Source organism: Hydra vulgaris, chromosome 14, assembly GCF_038396675.1.
Source record: "Hydra vulgaris chromosome 14, alternate assembly HydraT2T_AEP".
Classification (NCBI taxonomy): Eukaryota; Metazoa; Cnidaria; class Hydrozoa; order Anthoathecata; family Hydridae; genus Hydra; species Hydra vulgaris.
The window spans coordinates 10,285,001-10,307,500 of record NC_088933.1 but is presented as its reverse complement, the minus strand read 5'-3'; the positions used below and the strand labels follow the sequence as shown (position 1 = coordinate 10,307,500).

General features: G+C 26.6%; 1 protein-coding gene across 1 annotated transcript in view; it reads left to right on the top strand.

Annotated features, from left to right (window-relative positions):
* The window catches only part of LOC136090452 (dynein axonemal intermediate chain 4-like), an 86,037-nt gene that overhangs the window by 41,221 nt on the left and 22,316 nt on the right, over positions 1–22,500 (top strand). The window contains exons 10-19 of the mRNA XM_065817118.1: positions 65–137; positions 586–711; positions 1,615–1,736; positions 3,277–3,379; positions 9,006–9,148; positions 13,675–13,752; positions 19,175–19,252; positions 19,352–19,425; positions 20,825–20,979; positions 21,552–21,684. Of these exons, the coding sequence (XP_065673190.1) occupies positions 65–137; positions 586–711; positions 1,615–1,736; positions 3,277–3,379; positions 9,006–9,148; positions 13,675–13,752; positions 19,175–19,252; positions 19,352–19,425; positions 20,825–20,979; positions 21,552–21,684 (1,085 nt within the window). The remainder of the gene's footprint in view (positions 1–64; positions 138–585; positions 712–1,614; positions 1,737–3,276; positions 3,380–9,005; positions 9,149–13,674; positions 13,753–19,174; positions 19,253–19,351; positions 19,426–20,824; positions 20,980–21,551; positions 21,685–22,500) is intronic.

The following is a 22,500-nucleotide window of genomic DNA, read 5'->3' as shown; positions in this document are numbered from 1 at the left end:
ATATATATATATATATATATATGTTGTATAAATGTGTATATAAACTTTTTTATTTTGTGTACAGGAACAATCTTGCCAAGTAACAGGATGGGAAATTTATGATTTATACAAAGAATTAGCTTCTCCTTTAAATGAAGGTGAATGTAGTTTGCATGTTTGTATAGTTTGTGTAGTTTTCATTTAATGAAAGTTTATGTTTGAAAAAAAAGTAGACAGTCAAGATAAAATAAATAGTTGTTTTAAAGTTTGAAAAACAAATATGCAGCAATACAATTTAAAAAATCTCTATTTTTATTTGGATTTTGGATTCCTGGAGCTTAAAAAAAATTTCAAGAGCTTCTTAAATCTCTTAAGAGAAATAAACAGTATATAACAGGTACTGTAGTGTAAGTAAGTAACAATAATAGGTAGAATATAAAGAGTTACTTTAATCTATTAAGAGATTATTGAGGAGCGGAAACATGAGTCCAAAAATCTAGAGTCTCTGGTTACAGTGTATACAACTTCTTGTTTAAAAATTTTAGATTTCTGGTGTCCATAGATTGTTTAAAAAATTACTTTGATAAAAATAATTTTACTCTTTAGATAATGATGATGATGATATCTTTGGAAGTTCATTGAAAACACAGAATGCTACTGAACCTCAAAATAACATTACTGATGCAGGAGTTTTAGTTTCCCAAATAATAAAATCTGCATCAATTTCAAGTGGTAAATAATGTTTTTCTTTAACAAATTTAAATGAATAAAAATATGAATAGTCCTTTTAACTTTACTCAAAAAGTAAAAAGCAACACATAAATGGTTTTAGTTATTAAGGATCCTTATAAACTTTCACATTCTATTTGTGTATAACTGCAAAGTATAAATTTACTAACAGTGAAAATTTAGTCTTTAAACAAACGTATATTACATTTTAAAGCTTACAAAAATCAAATATTTTGTAAAATTATATATGCAACATATTCAATTAATTTTTAACAAAAAATAAATTAGTTTTTAAGATCTTTGTAAATCTCATGAAAAAAATTTTATCAAAATTTTTTTAGTTGTAAAAGTTTTAAATAAAGTTAAGTCTATAAACTACAAAAAAAACATATTTACAATTAACATAAAAGTAACAAATAAAATTATAATTAAATCAATTTGTGCTTTGTAAGTTTCTTTTAAGTTTGTTTTTAAAACATTTTTTAACATTGATTTAATAATATCTATATTTATTTTGCTCAGGAATTAATTTCAGTTGATTGTTTTTTTGAACAGTTTTTCTTTCCATTATGATATTTAAAATATAAAATGTATATCTCCAGCATAAAAATTATAATAATATTACATAACAAACATTAATTTTATTGTTTTTTTGTTAATTATTTTAATGTTAATTTTTTTAGTTATTTTAATTATAGAATTTGTTTTTGAAACCCATAATTATTTTTTTTTACATGTAATGTAAAAACAGAAGCAAAAGTTTGTATTTAGAAATAGACTACTAAGTGTCTGTTTCAATTGGTTTACTAAGCTTCAATTGGTTTTAACTACTGAAAAGAATAATTAGAATAATTTATACAAAATTGAATTTACAAAATCTTATTTGCAACAATGTTTTTATCATAGAAAGCACTGCAACACTTGACTCATGTATAGTATCACAAGTAGAAAACCAAGAGAGTTTCGCGTCAGAAAAAACGGCTATGACCTCAAAACAAATAGATGATGAAATGATAACATTAATAAAGGTTGAAAATTTTTTTTAATAATTATGTTACAGTTAGTCTTGATCAATCAAACAGACTTTCTCTGTTTTATTGATCAAATAATATAGTGCTCTTATCCCAGTAAGCACAGGACGTAATAAAGATGTCTTTTGAAGGTCTTTTGAACATTTTGGACATCTTTTGAATGTTCAAAAGATGTTTTATTTATGTCCTGTGCCCACTGCGATAGTTAATTGGTTATGTAAAAATAGTCTAAAAATGTAATCATTATCAAACATGATAAAAAAATTATCATGTTTAATAATGTTATTCATTGCATTTTGATTATTAGGTTACTTTTTGTTAATATATAAATCATGGGCTAAACTATGATGGCTAACTAACATTTGTAAACATCCACTTTACACCACTTTAAGACATGATGCATATAATAATAGTATAGTTGTGTGATGATTTGCATGATTGTGACATGTTACATAAAACAAATTAACTTCCATCAAGGCTGGAGGAGTTAAAAAATTTCTAGGAAGTAAAAAAAAGATTTGTAGATAATTGTTGAATGACAAGTTGCACAATATTGTTTTGGTAAATGGAACAAGAGATAATATCTTGTTTGAGAAGTCAACTGATTGTTTTTGATAGGTTTAGCTTGTTCAATTTTTGAAATGACTTCATCAAGATAATGTAGAGTTGTTCTAAAATTATACTTTAAATTTTTTTTAATTATGTCAGCATTCTCCCCTCCATGAAGTTGTTTTTTTTTCATATTAGTTTTCATGTGAAATGGTTTATATTAATATTATATTGCAAAATATTTACTTTGGTTGTAGGCAAAACTTAAGACATTTTGCAAGAAGTGAAATTTGAAATGTTGTCAACTGATATTTGAAAAGTTGATATATAATCAAAAATGCTTAACATAAGTGGAAGTGAAATAACTTTGTAACATCTTTTTCTTTGTCAAAAGATTATGGTGGTATATTTTTAAATTTATATGAGTTAAGAAAAAAGCATTAGGCAATATATTTAAGTTTATTTTTGAATAAACACTTTTTTTGTTGAATGTTGAATTCAAACTGCAATGAAAAATTTAAAGTTTTGAAAATTGTATTATTAATTTTAGTTTTTTAAAATATAAATAAATATAAATAAAATATGAATAAGTTAAAAAAATATAGTATCAAAATTTATTATTAAAATATCAAAAATTTAATTTTTAAAAGTTTATGTTTAATACTATTTTAGAAAACACAACTTATAAAATCTACTGTTTTATAAAAAGCAGCTATAAGAATTTAGCAATAACATAAAAATTGGAATGGATTTAATTGAAGCTTAGCTTTTTTTTTTTCTTTTTTTTTTTGTTTTATTTTTTATTTTTATATATCTAAAAATATTTAGTTAAAACAATACTATGTGTTATTATGAAAATGTTATTTGAGAATAGTTATATTGTCTTTATATGAATTCCAGTACTGTTTTCATAATATAAGGTTACAAAAACTAAAAAAACTAAATGAAATATTTGTATACATTTTAAATATATTTACATTTTTTTTAGAATGGCCATATTAAAGAAAGCTTGTTTTTCATGGAGAGAGTAATTCTTCAAAATATATTTCAAGACAAGCAAGCAGCTTTTAGAGGACTGCGAGACTTTAAATGTTAGAAATTTAAACTTTTAATGTTAGTGATTTTTAATGTTAGAAATTCCCTGCCTCTTCTACCCTTAATTTTTTCATTTAAAATTAAGAATAGAACAGGCAAGGAAGATAAGAAAAGTGTACAAAGAAAAGTGTACAAAATTTGATGCAAATGATTACTGAACAATAGTTAAATAACATTTTTATTTTTATTTATTTTCTATAGATGCTTTAAAATAAATTATAAAATAATATTTAAAAATGTTAAAAAAAAACTTCATTTAAAAATATGAAAACAAATAAGAATTTCTTATGACAGAAACGCAATTTATAGATTAAGATTTAATAGATCATAGTCAATCAATCAAACTTAACATAACAGTTTAAAGATATTTTTTACATGCAGAAAATAGATTTAATAAAATAAAATTAAGTTTTGAGTTCTGGTTCTTGCGTGGCATGATTGAATGCAATTCTTTTCTACAATTTTTGCATTTAATAATTATTTCTTCTAGCTGTCATGCCTAAAGTTTTTTCTTCAGCTTTTGTAATGACATTTTGAGTTTATATATGTTTTTATTTCATTTAAATGGAAAGTAGCAATATATCCTGTAAACCTTAACCAGCAACTTTAAGAATTTAAGTTGCCTTGCAACTTTAGGAATATTAGATTGCCACATGAAAAAATCTTTTCTTTTAAAAAAAAACTTTCTTTTTATTTCTTTAAAAAAAATTTTTTTTTTTTTAATTATCTTGTGTAAAGTTCTAAACTTGCCAAACCTGATAGCTGTTGTATCCTGTTCAGAAATTTTTGGTAAAGGCTGTGTTTTTGGCAATGGGTTTGACAAGGTTGGTGATTTAAATTGTTCTGAGATAGCAAATGCTTGTTGATTTTGTCAAGTGGAAATAACCCAGCATATTTAAAACCAGTGATAGCATGCAAATTTATGATGCATTTGTCAATTGCATACACCTGTTTAGCAACAGAGTAAACTTTTCCTTATCTAAATTCTTGCATTTTGTGACTTTGTAATACTTTTTAAGAAATGGCTTCCAAGTTTGTTTAAAATGAAAATAAATATCTCTGTCTAATGAAAGTACTACAATGTCTAATGAAAATACAATAAACATGACTGTCTAATGAAAGTTCAATGAATAAACTACTAGACAAATCAAAGACTATTATTTGGTCTGATTATTCTATTTTTACAACATAGAACTACCACTGCCAAACTGGCATAAGTTATAAATAAATGTATCTCGATGTAAAATATAAATAAATCACTTTATAACAGATTTGTTTTTGTTACCAGTGAGTTTTAAAATACGCATTTTTTGACAAACCAATTTTGTTTTGATATTGTTTTTATATTGTTTGTTTCTTTTTTTTTTTTTTTAAATAATAATTTTTGATTTTCCTCATCTTCATTTTTCTTATTTTTTCCTTCCTACTATTAAAAAACACCTTTGCCATTTGCAATGTCATTGCAAAGGGATAATACTAAATATAGACTAAGTTGTTGCTAGGTTATTACTCAAGTTAATTTTTTCACATTTTTGGTTTCAAAGTGAATTTGATTTTTAATACTCTTTTAACTCAATATTCAAAAGTGATTGATTTCTTGGACTCTGAGTTGGTCAAATTAATGCTAGCAAAGTATACTTTTTTAGTTTGCACTAAATATCTATATGATATTGTTGGAAAGATATATTGACCTTGAAAGGAACCAAATGGCATAAATTATTGTTAAGTATACGTGTTTCCAACTTAAATATAGCCACAGTAGAATTTTTTTTAAATTTTTCTTGTCACCCACCACTGATTCTTGAGCAAACTGCCTAGAAGTTATGATCAAATATATATATACATTTTTTTAAAATATTTTTCTAATATTTGATAGACTGCCTGCCCTAACCAAACCCTCAGTCAATGTAGTGGCACTCCATTGCGAGTCAGGCTATAAGATAGTCGATGTAGCAGCATTCCTTTGTAGCAGCAGGGTATAAATGGTCAATGTAGCAACACTCTCTTGTATTCAGCAGTCTAGAAGATAGTCAATGTAGCAACACTCTGTGCATGTTTTATAGTAACATAATAAAAAAAAAAACATTCAGAATGTTTTAATTTTTTAGAATTAAAATATAGGTATTCAGATAAAATTCAAAATATAAGTATTTTTTTTAAATAAAATAAAAATATTCTAGTCTTTAAATTTGCATTTTTGTGTTTAAAAAAAAAAAAATTTAATTAGTTTCCTCAATTAAATTAATGTGTTTTGTTATAATCTAACATTGATTTTATCAGTTTAAAAACCATAGACAAGCTAGAAGCTGTTTATGGTTTACCACAAACTGTATATTTAATGTCTTTACTATAGATAGTAATAAAAATGTTTGAAAGGTATTAGTAATATAATTTCCCAACAATTTTATCAAGCATCTCATCATTTTTAATGTTGCTCATATTAGATTGAATTTTTTTTATATATGCTATTATACCTATAGATACCTTTATAAGAAAACAACTGTATTCATATTAAAAATTTACCTTATCTTAAACTTTGCATATAGTTTTTATATTTTATTAATTCTTGATAATTCTAAATAGTTTTTATAATGGAATAAAAAATTGAATCTTAAGTTAAATATTTTACTTATATTTACTAATATTCTGATACAAAGCGTTGAATTATAATGGCTTCAAAGTTGATTCAAAAAATGTTTAATTGAAACATTACATTTTCATATTTAGCCTAAAATCACTGTTTAATGTTAAACAGTTTTTTAAAAGTGCGTGGCAGAGAGATAAAACTTTAAAAACATGGGCGAGGTGGTCGAGCATTAAAATTTTTTAAAAACCTGCTTATTTTTGTCTGGATAAAAAAAACTTTTTTTTTTGACACCCTTATATATATATATATATATATATATATATATATATATATATATATATATATATATATATATATATATATATATATATATATATATATATATATATATATATATATATATATATATATGTTTGTGTGTATATATATATATATATGTGTGTGTGTGTGTGTGTGTATATATATATATACATATATATATATATATATATATATATATATATATATATATATATATATATATATATATATATATATATATATATATATATATATATATACATTAAAAAAGTGGCATTTTTAATGCAATTCAAGGCATTTTTAAATGCCCTCTTATTTTGTTTGAATGGTCTCAAAGCATGTAAAAAATAAAGTTTTGCATACTTATATCACTGCAACTTTTGTCCAAATAATTACCAGATGAAAGCGTCAATATCTTTGCACTTCCTGTTTACCTTAGCAACAAGCACATGTTTTTTTAGATAAATTAATAAAACACATTGGAAAGTTGTTTATCATATTTTAAACATAGGAATCAAGACAGTAGAGGTAAGTGATGTGCCTTTTATTGTGATATTAATGTCATCATTATTAATTGGTAGAAAATATGTATTCATTGTATTACCAGTCACATATTGAGTCAGTATATACCATTTAAGGTCATTTAAGATCATCTAAAGCCCGATATGGTTACTGAGAACCAGCAGTCAAGGGTAACTATTGAGTTTTAAGGTATTCTCCACCAAGTTTTTTTACTTTAGCCAATTTTTGTGTGTTTTATTAGCATCTGCTTCCATTTTGACAGCTTCACTATCAGTATTAATATTATTTTGTCTGTTTTAGTTTAATTTAATGATCTAATATCAGTATTTTTTGTTGTAGAAAAAATAGTAAAATATCGTGGCTTGTCCCAGGAAGAGCGCCTCCGTGCTGTTTTCATAGTAGAAAATGGTGAAAATTATAGTAAAATTGCAACAGTTCTTGGTTCTACTGCAACCGGCATAAGGAAAATTGTTAAGAAATATCAGAATTCAGGTTCTACAGCAGACAAGACATGTTCCAGAAGGCCAAAGAAGATGACGGCTCATACCGATTGGGTGCTGGTCCGCATGTCACTTCAGGATTGTCGCATGACTGCACCACAACTAAGCCGGAGACTGTCAGAGAAACATGGAGTTAATTTAGCCTCTAGAACTGTGCGGAAGAGACTACAAAAAGCCGGATTAAGAGGGTGTGTGGCAGCAAAGAAACCTTTGCTCTCTGCCGCCAATGTTCGGCGACAGTTGGTCTTTGCCAGGGAGCACAAAGACTGGACTGTCGAGGACTGGAAAAACGTTATTTTTTCCGATGAAAGTTTATTTCAACTATTCTGTGGGGCAAAGAGACTGATTGTTAGAAGAAGAGTTGGTGAAAAGTTTAAAAAAGACTGTATTGCACCAACTGTGAAGCATGGTGGTGGTAGTGTTATGATTTGTGGGTGCATGTCTGGACACGGGGTAGAGCAGTTGTATCGGTGCATTGGGTCCATGAACCAAGGCCAATACATTGGGGTGCTTCAGGACTCAATGCTACCATCAGCTGATACTCTGTTTGGACAAGGAAATCGGTTTATCTTCCAGCATGACAATGCGCCATGTCATAAAGCAAAGAAGGTAACCAATTTCCTTCGTCAAAATGAAAACATACATCTCTTAAAATCTCTTTCGTTAGAACCTCTTAAATGTAAAAAATGCTGGATTCTGTCGGATATGTCCTTACTTTGTGTCGCCACTGTATATGGATATATATATATATATATATATATATATATATATATATATATATATATATATATATATATATATATATATATATATATTAATTTCAAAAATAATATTCATTTTATAAAAAACATCGATAAAAATAATTATAATCAAAAAATCTTGTTAAATTCCCTATTTTTCATTTTTAGTTAAAAAACGTAACTTTTTGTTAACTAAAATCTAAAACAAAAATTTAAATATAAAATGATTAATATTTTTAAAATTTTTATATAGTTTCCCTTCATTTGAGACCCAACATGACATAATTTTGAAAAACTTTTTTTTAATAATATTAGGGACCTATATAATGTTTGAGGGTCGGTAGCAACCCCTTAAAATATTTTTTATTCAAAAATTTCTTAAGTCTAGCATTTTTTTAATTATATACAACATATTCAGGGGGTGCCAGCAGTCATTTTCAGAAAAAGTTGTTTTTAGAACCACCTTGATATATATGCATATCTTTTGCTGAATCTTTTACTGATTAAAAACGTTTTTTTTTAAATATATGGTGTTAATTGAAAATGTGGTAGTGGTGTAGTGGTAGAGCGCTCGCTTTATAAGCAAGAGGTTCCGAGTTCAATTCCCACCATGTCCCTGGTAGTACCGTGCTTAACTTGTTTCTCTGCGCAGCGGCCTTGTTTGTCAAGGTTCATGTTTCGGAGTTATAGAGTTAAGAGAGGGTTATAACCACAAGTAGCCTCCTCATCTGTAGTGGCCTTCTCGACCTTGGGAAGGTAAATTACAAAAAAAAAAAAAGTTATCAATACCATGAACATTTGTTATTTCACCATACCATAACATAGCAATTATGAAAAATTTAAATGGTACCTCTGCCTTCCTCAAATATTTTTTTATTTTTTTTGTTTACAATTGTTTGTTTCATCTATTATGTTGAATAACTATATTTTGTAATAAATTTATTTTCTATTAAAATCAAATTAATTTTTAAAGTGACTCCACCTATTCAAAATGAATGTTTGCTAGAAACTCGATCATCAAGTACAGTACCAAATCTAATGGTCTTATGGTCATACAATTGCTCAATAACCAAAGAAATGTCAGTAAACTGCATGGTCTGGAATAAACGAAATAAAGTAGTTTTTTTTTATTTTTTTATTTTTTTTATCAGCTAACTTTCAAGCACTACTGATTCTTTTTAACGTAATTTGTATAATGTTTATCTTTGTATATTAATAACTATTTAGCAGTCATTAAAATCCATTAAACATAAAAAATATATTATATGTATACAGCAGTGGATGCTCGAAATCTGGGCAATTTTAAATTTGCCGGCATTTTTTTGTTTTTAAATTCTATGTTGCGAAATTCAAACATTAATCAAAACAAACATTGTACTCTCAGGAAAAAAAATAAAAATTGCAAATTTAGCACATAATGTCAAAGGAATATGACCGTAGAGTTGCAGTGGTTGAGTCCCTCTGCGCCGGGCACTCTGTCCCAGAAATTATAAAATGGTTTGGCTTCCCAAAAAGCACAGTTTATGATATTGCAAAGAGGTTTAATGATGGTGCAGAGTCTGTAGAAAGAAAAGAAAAGACTGCTCACAAATCAATCAGGAATAAGGCCTTCATCAGCAGAGTACAGAAGTCGATCAACAAAAACCCCAGCACCTCCATCAGGAAACTGAGCAAAAGTATGAATGTGTCTCATTACATCATGAGAAGAGTGATCTGTGATGACCTTAGGTACAAGCCCTATGTCCTGAATATGTGTTTCAGCAAGACTCAGCTCCTGCTCATACCTCCAATTTGGTACAGGGTTGGCTTGAAGAGAATCTCCCTATGTTCTGGTCGAAGCACTTTTGGCCTCCAAACTCACCAGATCTCAATCAATTGGACTATTATGTCTGGGGCACTTTGGAATGTGAGACCAATAAATCAAGTCACAACACTGTTGAATCTCTAAAGCGAGCGATTTCTACTGCAGCTGCCAACATGTTGGCCGATGAGGTGGAGCACACCTGCTCTAGGTTCAGGAAGCGTATCGAGTAAGTCATTGAAGCTAAAGGCAGCTGGATTGAGTGAAATGAAAGCTCTTTTATGTGTACATTACTGTTTAAAATTTCAGAAATATAGCTTTGAAACTAATACTTTTATTGTAATTTTTATTTTGTGTCAAAAAAGTCCGGATTTCGAGCATCCACCCTGTACATATATTAAATATATTGGATCTATTATATAAAACATTTATTTACATAACATCAATCATTGTTAAACAAACAAAAGATTTTTAGTTAACTATCATAAAAAAAAGTATACTAAATATATGTTCATATGCAAGAGAGCAGGCAATTTTTTTATCTTCACTTCCAACAAGGCTGCAAGCCACCACTATTAGAGCTGGAAGTTACTGAAAGTGAAAAAATTAAGTTTATAAAGCAAGGTAGTGATTAACAGACGACTTAAAAGATTGCACGTTATATGAATATAATAATATATAAATAAATATATACATGATTGTAAATATGATACTAATATGTAGGTGGTATGTTACCTGTGAAACCAATCAATGTTAAATTTGAGATTGTTCATATAAATAAATTTATGTATGTATGATTAACCACAATTAATTATAAGTCATCTTTAAATTATTGGCATGAAATCATTAAGTATTTGACTTAACTAATGATTTGCAACCATGCACACTTAAAGTGTATGTTATTACCTGAACTTGGAAGATATTATAAGTTTTTTAAGTTACTTAATTATGCCCTTAAGACTTGCCATTAAAAAGTATGTTTTAAATCTAAAGATTGGTTTACAGTTTAATTAAAAAAAGTGATAGCCAACATATTTTGTTGCAACTTTTTCAAAGTTGATTTTATGAGTGTTTACCATTAACCTTTTCTTTATTTTTAATTATTTTTTTATTATTTTTTATTTCTAATTCATTATTTTGAATATGATAATAAAGAAAAGTATGTATAATTGAAGATGTATAATAGAGAGGGTACAAAATGAAAAACACAAAGCACCAAATAAAACAAACTAGTAGCGAAAATATCAAAAATGCAAAAAAAAAAAACTAGTAAAAGAAGAAACAACATTTTTCACAATTCAATGAAATAATTCATTTTTATAAAATGATAAAAAGGTACTTTAAGTTGACCCAGAAAAACCATATGGGTAATGTGTGTGTCCATATGTAGACATCATATAGACATCAGTCCCATAAAGGAGGCTTAACTGCTTAACGTTTGCAGTTTGCCAACCAAAATCTGAATTGGCTCATCAAAAAGTGGTGCAACGTATTTAGGGCAGATAAATCAGAAATCATTCTTTATGAAGGTACAGATTCTAGACAATAAGTAAGATGTCCTGTTAATACAGAATTTAATTAATAGTATATTGATAATGCTGTGAAATATGGTGGATCCAAAGTCATGTTATAAGGCTGCTTCTCATATAATGGTGTTGAACCTATTCATAAGATTCATGGTATCATGGACCAACATATGAATGTTGATATCCTTAATAATGTTTTGCTGCTCTATTCTAATGAAGATATGCTGCAAAAAAGGATGTTCCAACAATACAATGTCCTAAAACACACTAGTTGCAAAAGCGAAGGAGTGGTTTTAGGTCGATTGTGTTAAAATTATAGTGTAACGTGCTCAATCACCCAAGCTCAACTCATTAAAAGCATATGGGGAGATATTAAAAAAATAGTTTCTGCAACTAACCTAACTAATACTGAGTAAATATGGAAAGCTATTTAACAATAATGGTGCACAATACCTGTAAATAGATTTTAATGCTTAGTTGATTCAATATATTGCTTTGTGATCCATTATCCGAAACAAAGGTTTTTCAACAAAATACTAAGGGTAAACATTGTTCTGTTGAACTTATATTTTATTTTTTTAATGTTATAAATAATGTCAATATTAAAAAAAAAAAAAATTTTTTAAAGTTTTAGATCTTTTAATGGGACCAACACACAAAGTGAAGTGCTTTTAGTTCTTTTTTGTCTACGTTGAAACTTGGCACAATAATAGATCTTTAACCACTTTGGCGCAGTGGTTAAAGATCTGGCTCAGAACCTAGAGGTTTGAGGTTCGATGTTGCCTCCTGCTCAATAAGCGACATTGGTAAGGAAGGAGGCGTGAACTTCTAGTTAAATGCTCTCCTATGGTGCTTTGTGATAAGACTGCAAGGACCTCTGGGAACACCTAAATAACCTAAAAAGAAAAGAAAAAATTAGTTAACAATTATTGAAAAAACTATACATTGCAAATAGGTTAAAATTTTACAGATAATAGGCATTTGATTTTGAGCACTCCATCTTCATATGATTTTAGAGACGTTTTAAAATATGACTTTTAATGATAAATACCAATGGTTGCAAAGGTATTTTTTTCTTCAGAAAAAACTCTGACTTCACAAAATAACTCTGGCCCTCATATTGCTTTGACTGCTCTGTCAATTGAAGATTTAGACCAACTTTTTACTTTATAAAACAGATATTTCTTTTTTGTTTGCTGCTAAAAAGCTGCATACATAATGGCTTCTGGTTCATGGTTGTAATGCACAGCAACATTTTCTAAAAAATACCTTTGTTAAAGTTCTGTAGATGGTTTTCCAAATTTGTTTTTTTTGTTGCTAATTGAGGACTGCTAAAAAAAAAATTATTTAATATCAATGTCCCATTTTATGTTGTCTAAGTGTTTTTGATTCTTTTATACAGTGACGGTGGAATTTTAATGTTCTTTTCAAGAAGACCTCCTGGTTCAGTGAGTTTTATAAAACCTGAAAAGCTAAGTTACAGTTTTTTGTATTCTTTAAACAAATTAGTGAGAAACTGTTGAGCTTATCAGTGAGTTCCTTAATTGTCTCATTTGCAACATTATCTTTGATCAAGCTCAGTTTTGAAAAAATAAAGTTTTCTAAATCTCTTTAGTTTTTTTTTTCAGTAATGTGAATTTCACTTTGAAGTGTTTTCGGAAAGCTTAAAAAATGAATTTTTTTTATACCCTTTTATACCTTTTATTATACAATAAATTAACCTAAATGTTTTACTACTATTTTTTACCATAATTTTTTTATGATAAAAATACCTAAAAAAAGTATTAATAGTGGAAGTTAAAGTATTTAAATCCATAGAAAAAAGAAGCTGAAGAAAAAAACAATATTTTTAAATGAGTAATTTTTCTAGTAAAATGGGTTTTTTTCTTTTCTGACCATTATTTGTAAAATTGGTATTTCTGAACATACTTATGACCGTGAGTCAGGGACAACATGAACTCTTGGTAGTATTGATTGTAGGCAATATATTATATAAAGTTAAAATATACATAGAGAGAACAAATCACTAAAATTATTGGCGAAATATTTAATTAGTTTTATTATTCCTTGAAAGAATATTGTGTATTTTATTCTGGATCTGTATACTTTAATTGATTGAGCATTAAATTGAAGCTCAACCTTATGTATTTACTGAACTATATGGCTATTTCAGTGTGACATCAGTAGTATTTAATGCCAAACAACATGCTTTGCATTAAACACTTAAATATGCCACATCTTTAAAACATGCAAAAATATTATTCTATAAGTTAAGTAAAAAGTTTTATAAAAGTAAAATATATATATTTATTTAGGATTTGTTAGCTGTTGGGTACGGTTCAAAAGATTTTCGGAAAGGAAACATTTGTATATGGTCTGTTAAAAATTTAGAGGTATATAATATACAAGTGTATAAATGGTTTAAGTTTACTATTTTTCTATTTAATTATATTTTATATGTATAAGTTTGTGTATTCAAATTTATTATGTAAATTTACTGACCATTGGGCTTCTAAGCAATTTTTTAGTTCAAGTGGTGATACCAGCTCAAAACTTTTAGGAATTTGTCTATAAATTAAAGTTATTCAAGAAAAGAAACAAACAACGTTCTGCAAATTTTTTTCGTCATGGGGCAACCTCCTTCTGGGTTACTTCTATCAAGAACATAAACTAAAGTTATAAATAAGTTGATATAGTACATAGATATATGAACTGAGTTATATATATATTTAAGGTACTTATTAATAGTTATTGACAAAATATTATTAGTACTTAATTAAAAAAAAAAAAAGCATAAAAAGTAATTAAAAAAATTAGAAATTGTTACAGATAAAAACTCATAAATAAAGCAAATTGAAAAAATTATAAGGCCTGTCTGCTCAGCAAATACTGCTAGCATTGAACGGTGAAATATAATCCTCTGTCAAAAAATCCCTTTCATTACCTTGAAACACATTTAATGCAATATTTGCAATAAATAAGTAAATACAAAACTAATAATAAAAACCTCTATAAACAATCATATGTTTGCTTTAAGGGAAGAAACTTTGGACTATTTAATTTTTTTTTCTTATGTATTTAATATTCTAAAGAAAAAGGGTCAATAATACAAAGCAGAAAAATTAAATAAGTGTATGGATGTGTATGGATGTGTATATATATATATATATATATATATATATATATATATATATATATATATATATATATATATATATATATATATATATATATATATATATATATATATATATATATATATATATATATATATACAAAAGGGATACTTACCTTTATTAAAAAAAAAACAATAAATTTAAGTTAAACATGTTTAATGAAGGAAATAGAAACTCTTAAATATTTAAATGGACAGGAGCTATTATTAAAAAGGAAGCCAGTTTTTTTAACAAAATTTATTCATCATCAAAAGCATAAACTGTTAACAAAAAAGAATAGAGTATAGTCCCTGATCAAATTATTAGTTCACCGTTGATATTTTTTGTATTTTTATCTTCTTAGAGGTAAAACTTATGTTTTTATAAAAATACAAATATGTTATATTGTATATATTATTTAATGAAGTATATAAAATTTACTTAAAATTATAAATATTAAAAAAATTATAAATATTAAAAAACTATATTATGTAGTTTTTTAATATCTGTAATTTTAGTATATAGTATAGAGTATACACTTTATAAAGTATATAGTATCAAGGTCAAGGTCAACACTCTTGCTAAAAATTAAGCCTAGTAACAACAATTTGAAACCATGCAAACATCATAATAACCACTTACAAACTATGAACACATAACATTATAACTCATAAACATAGAAGCACTTCATATATAAACATAAACCCATATAATCTTAACACATATAAACACATAATAAATAACGCATAAATATAATTAAATATATAAATTAAGAAAAATACAGTATGTCAAAAGAGTCTATCACCCCCTAATGGTTTTGCAATAAAAACAAACTTTTATATGCTTAAATATAGATTTTTAACCCGAATTTTTTTTTTTAATATTGAATTTATATCAAAAAACATTTTTATTACAAGAAATTAATATTTATATAATTATCCACTAAATTAGAAAAAGTGTAAGTCAAAAAAGTGTATCACCCCTTAAATAATTATTTTGCTAATATAAAATTAATAGTCTATTTGTGCGCCTTTTGCCTTGATGACTGCAAGACATTGAATTTACTAAGTTTTTAAGCCATTGTATGTCAAATTTTTCCCACTCCTCAATGAGAATTGCCTTTAATTGCGACAAACTGGATGCTTTTTGATCAGCTACTTTAATTTTAAAAAGATTCCATAAATTTCCATAAATTCCATAAATTAAAAAGATTCCATAAATTTTCATAAGATTCCATAATTCCATAAGATTTCATAAATTCCATAAATAAATTAAAAAGATTCCATAAATTTTCAATCGGATTTAGGTCTGGTGACTGAGGAACCCAATCTAACATCTTAATACTGTTTATCTTTAACCACTCAGTAGCTAACTTTTATGTGTGTTTAGGATCTCCATCCTGATGAAAGATAAAATTACGAGATAAGCATTTCCGGCACTTGATCTCAGTTTTCGCTTCAGAATGTCAGTATAAACCTCTTTTGTCATTATTTCGTCAATGAATTCTAGTTCGCCAACACCACTCCAAGAAATAGAGCCCCAAACCATCATTTGACTTATGATAAGAGGAAAAAGTAAATTAGAAGTATATATTATATTGAAATTTTATAATAAAGCCTAATGTCACCTCCCCCATGCTTGACAGTTGGTCTCATACATTTAGGATTTAGACGTTCACCATTTTTTCTCCATTTGCGTATGATACCATCAGAACCAAACAACCATTTTTTTGTTTCATTGGACCATAAAACTCTTTGCCATTGGTCAATAGTCCAATTTGAATGTTTCTTAGCCCAAGTCAATCTTTTCTTTTGATTCTTTTTACTCAAAAAAGGCTTTTTTGGAGCAACTCTACCTACAAAGCCTCGATTTTTCAAGCGATTGCGAACATTTTCAGGATTTACAGTTATACCATGATCTGTTTGTAAATCTTTAGCAAGCTTTGGTGCAGATGATCCTCGATCTTGTTCAACTTTTTGAATAATTTCTCTATCAATGCATTGGGTAGTCTTAGCTGGGCGTCCTTTTCTTGGCAAGTTTTTAACAGTACCCATTTTTTTATATTTTCTAATGATATTTCCTACACTATTAGGCTTAACATGGACTATTTTAGATATAGCTTTATATCCTTTTACACTTTTATAGTGTCCCATGATCAGTTTTTTTACTGAATCATAAATTTCATAACTTTTCGCCATAATTTTCTTATTAAGAACCTAAAAAGAAAACAAGCTTTGCTAAAAAATTAGTTAGAATAACTTCTATCAATCAAATTTGATTGTTTTTGGCTTATTTTCTGCAATTTTACTAATTTAAACAACAGAAAAGTTAAAAAATGATTAGGGGGTGATACACTTTTTTGACATACTGTACATCAATTAAAAACATTTATTAAATACAACCTTATTTTTGTAAAAAATTTTTAATGACATACCTTATAATAAACGTTTGTCAACTTTAAAAAAAAAACGATCAAATGACCTGGTTTTTTATATTATAAATACAAACAGATTTTCTTTAATTTCACTCATTAACGTGAAGAGATAGAGCTAGCAACATCTCCTCTAAAATTGCAATTGTTACGCAAGGGAATCAAACAAAAAATTTAAAATTGGATCAGCTGTTAGAAAGTTTGCATTACATTTACCTAATGCTTCTGCAGCTAGTTTGATTGGTTGAAGAGTGTTGAAAACATTTTTTAAAACTGAAACATAAATATAGTTAAATAGCTCTAGGGAGTTCAACTCATGTAATGCTTTTTTTCACTGTCCATCACTTTTAAAAATCTTTCAACCATTGTCACAATGCTATTCCGTCTGGTCCAGCAATCTAGCTGTAAATTGAGTTCAATTCCATGATCTACTTTACATAGTTTTGTAAAACGGAATTTCTTTTAGGCGAATGTTTAAAAAACTTTACTATTTTTCTAATAATTTGTAAAGCCGCATTCGCATCTCCTCTTTCATATATTTGTAGTTCGAAATTATTTAGATATTAAATTATTTATAAATAATATCCATTTCAGCCAAATGTATGCCATGGTTATAACATAATTGGTGTATAAAATCAGATATTCTGTCAAATTTGATCAACTATGGTTTTTATAACAATTGCATCAAATAACTTTAGGATGGCTAGCTGAACTCTGATCATAGCTATCCCAAAGATTTTTTATTTTTTTAGCTTAGGTTATTTTATGAAGTTTTGATGACTTTTTACCAAAAGTTTTAAAACAAACAGCACATATATTGCTAACTTTTAATCACACTTTAGTTTTACTTTTAATCACGCTTCAAGTTGTTGTGCATTAGATAATGCTTAAAGATAAAAACCGTAGAAAAATTAAAGTTATTGTTGAAAATGGCGGATAAATTACATAACTAAAAAGGACTAATTTTATATTTTAATTTTCGTATATTTTTCCACTTAAGTGGAGGTTTTAAGTAATCAAATATTTAATATTCTATATGTAACTAAGTATATATAAAATAAAATCTGATGAGAGGAGATTTCAAACCTGACGGTTAATGTGGTTCACAGTGAAAAAAATTGGTTTTGTGGTTAAACAAAATAGTAAAAATATTTTGTAACTTACTTAACTTGTCAATACGTGGAGAACTGAATGTTATTTGAATTTTCGTGAATAATAAATTTAATTACAAATTTTAAAGAGTAACTTGCATTTTCTATTTAAAATTTATGTTTGTTTTGTATAATGTTTTACTAGCCACTGGGGAGCATTTAGTGTTTTGTATTAGAAGTAATGACTTTTATGTTTGCTTTAAATCACATCTAATTAAAAAAATTATGATTTGATTTTCCATTTTTCTATATTGTAGATGACTTCTAATGTCAGATTATACATATTAAATAGCCTTGTGGACATTAATATATTTTTATTTTAAATAAATAATTATCCTAATATAATAAAATATATACACAAGTAATTCTTTGATTTTTTATTCCAGGGAAATTATGGTAATTTTGCCCGGTAACAGGAAATATGAAATATAAAAAGTTCCCAGGAATTCCTGGAAAGACCCTCTTCACACTACACATGATTGTTTTATGTGTTGCCAACACCCATTTTTTGCATTTATAAGTAGTTATCTAGTAGTTATCTAAAATAATTATAAGTGGTTGGTTCCTTTAAGTCATGGCTGTATATTTTTCATTTGTGATCTTTAATGTAATTAATGTGATCTTTAATGTAGTAATCTTTTGCTAAGTTTACTAGAATCTCTTGATCTTTATAATACCTACTTTCTCACTCTTTCTTTTTTACATTGAATGACCTTTTTATAAATATATGTATTTTTAAATATATTTGAGCCCCTGAGATGCATAGTGGTATAAGTCACTCATATTTAGTTTTGAGATACAGAGGCATTTAAATAGACATCATATCATAAATCATCACACGGTTTTAGAGGAAGTAAATAAAAATAGCATCATTATCGATATCATTAGACTTTTACAACTCTGCTATATAATAGAATAAACAAAATGCTAACCATTGGTGGCAATAACTCAAAACATTGAAAAACGTGACTTATACCACTATGCATCTCATGGGCTCATTTATCAGGTTGATTATGTTAAGTATTTTGTTTTCTTAAAACATTTGTGTTAAATTTTTTAATTCAATTTTACATTTCAGTTTCCAGAACGTGTATATAATTTAAACAGTGCAGTGACATCAATCGACTTCTCGTCTTTAAGTCCAAACTTTCTTGCTGTATGGTTGCATTTTATTAGTTTTGTTTTTAAGTTATTATTGATTTTAATTGATGCTGATAATATGCGAAATTATAGATATACTATATATATTTTTTAGGTAGGTTTGTATAATGGAGCAATATCTGTCTATAATATTAGAAGTGAAGAAGATAGAGTCGTTGTAGATAGCAGGTAGTTAAAATCTCTTAATTTATAAAACGTATAAAAGTTGAAGTAGACATTGTCATTTTTTGGAACTCTTAATAAAGTTATTTTATTTGTTTATTTGTATTGATTTGTTTTTCTTATATAATTTGTTTCATAATTTTACAAAGTCAAATAGTTTTAAAAAATTTAAAAAGTATTATTAAGACTAAATCTTTTTATTTATAAAAATAATAAAATTTTAAATGAGGCTTGAGCTTTATGAATAGCACATATTTCACACCTGCTCCTCTGTGGTAAAAATTGAGCTCCGAGGTTTTATTTTTGTAATGTCTTTTGGTATTGAGAAACTGCTTCTTCTTTTTTTTGGTGGTCTTATGCAAAAGTCATACAAGAATGACTCCTAGCTGGACAGTATCTCTTGACTAACAATCCCTCACCCAGTGATCTTTTGTTTTCTTTTACAGACATACCTTTGCAGTTCTCCATTTTATTATTAATGATGAAGGCATTCAAATATCTCATTTAAATCAAGGCAAAAAATTTTATCTGAAGTCATAGTCACCCCCTTGTAGTTCTTTATTATTTTTAAGCTCCTTAGGATTATGCTTACTGTTAGGCTGAACAGTTTCATAAGCAAAGATGTTTTTCAGGTTTAAGTATTCCAACAGTTTCACAGAAGAAAAATAGTTGTCTAACATTAACATTGACCATCACCAGTAATTGTCTTACTAAGTTTGTTTACGAACCGAATTTCTCTTCAGCATTGTTATATTTTCTTTTGATAAATTTAAAATGAACAATAGAATAAAATAAAAATTAGCTTCAAATTTAAGTAAGGTACAAGTTTACATTAGTAAGCTTATAAATGACTGAAATAAGTCACTAATCATAAAAAAATGCATAGATCACTAACTTATTATTCCAAAATCACTATGTCCTGTTGGTATTTGTAAACCCTGTCTATATTTTAATCTTTATCTTTCAAAATATAATAAAATTGAAAAGCAATGTAAGATACAATATAAGATTTATCATTTATAACTTGAGCTTTACAAAATATTGCAATGGTTACATAGTGATGTCCGTTCATCAAAGAAAATCTTTTTCTATTTTATTTTTTGAATGGTAAAGTTTGAAAAATTTATCAGGTCTGCATACTTTTTTGCACAAGTTTTATATATACTTATGTCATTTTATTTTACTTGTACATGGTTTCCTACCTAATAATGTTTTGGAGATGTGGTTGGTGTGAGTAATTCGTTTCATTCCCAATTTTTTAAAAATAGATCTTTTTTTCTGTTCTGTAGCTTAGCAATTTGTGTGAATGTTTTATATTTTTTTCTTATAAATTATTTTATTTTAATTTATTGTTGCTAGTTTTATAACATTGATGTGTTTTTCAAATAGTTATGCTTTTTTTTAGGGATAGTGCTGGTAAGCATGGAGCACCAGTGTGGCAACTAAAGTGGATTTTAAAAGATAGAGGAACTACTGAAGATAAAGGGGAAGTCTTAGTATCATCATCTGCTGATGGACGAGTCTCTCAGTGGTCAATTCGAAAAGGATTAGAATATATAGGTTAGTTGATTGGGAATTAAAGAGCTAAAAGAAAATTGTTTTGTTTTTTTAAGAGGAAAAAAGGATTTATGTTTAAATTATATCTAGAGAGCAAGGGTGGGGATCATCTTGAGCGTAACAATATGTTATAATGCTGGAACTTTAAGTGTTTTTAAATTTAAGCTACCTAAATACTTTATATAATTGAGAAAAACTAAAGTAGTATTGTTATTAGAAATCTTTTATTTATTTGAGTCTTTCTTTTTTACTTCCTTTATTTATCTTTTTTTTTAAAAAAAAAAATATTTAAAGCAAAGTAAACTTGAGTGAGCTTCAAAGAAGTTTAAATACCATATCTATAATAAAAAAATTAAAAACAAAGTTTACTAAAGTGAACTTCAAAGAAGTTTAAAGCACCATATCTGTAATAATAAAAATTTTAAAACTAAGTAAACATTGAAGTACCATAGCTCCAGTAAAGTAACAGAGTTGTTTTACGTTTTTTATTTTATGTTAAGTGTAACTTTGTTATGTGAATATTTAATGCAGTATGGTTTTTTGCAGTGTAGTTTAATGCATAAAATGGATTTTAGATTTAATGAGATTAAAAAGAACCCATGCAATAGAACAAAGTTCAAAGAAAAAAAATGAAAAAAAAAGTGATGCTTTGATATCTCGACTTGCTGCTGGAATGTGTTTTGATTTTCATCCTTCTGAAGGAAACACGTAAGGTTCTAAATTTTACTTACTAGTATATATATATATATACAAGTAATATAAGTTATAATATAGATAGTGTAAGTATATTTTGTAAGCATTTTCAAACTGTTGATGTGCAAAAATATTTGGTAACTTCTGTAATCAACATATATATATATATATATATATATATATATATATATATATATATATATATATATATATATATATATATATATATATATATATATATATATATATATATATATATATATATATATATATATATGTTAGTGTATTCTACAAATAGAGTGCTCAATGTTCTTAAAGTACAGAGCAATAATAAAATAGTAAAAACACTTATCTAATTTTCTTCAACAGCTTGCTTCTCCATCAGTGGGTTCATCAAGAAGATGAACCTTCTGATGGAGAAACATGCAAATAATTTTAATGTATTCTACAAGATTGTGTGCTTAAATTTTAGAATCTTAAAAGCTGCAAATTATTAATAGAAAATCACTTATCAAATGTTTTTATTTAAAGTTAAATTACAGGAAGTCATAAATGTCTTAACTACTGTATTATTTCACACATTATTAAAATATCACACATTTGTGTAGAAATTATTGTAAAAAAATTATTTAGAATTGTTTATTTATTGTTTTTTTCAATATTATTTCACATATATTTTTATAGTTTTTAATCTTCTCTAATAAAATCTAATAAAAATTCTCCCAAAGAGTGTTTTCTTCTTTTTGTTCACTAATGTTGTCTGAAATTCTTTGTTCTGACAAACTATCAAAATCATTCATATCTATATTCTCTTCACTAAACTCAGTATCA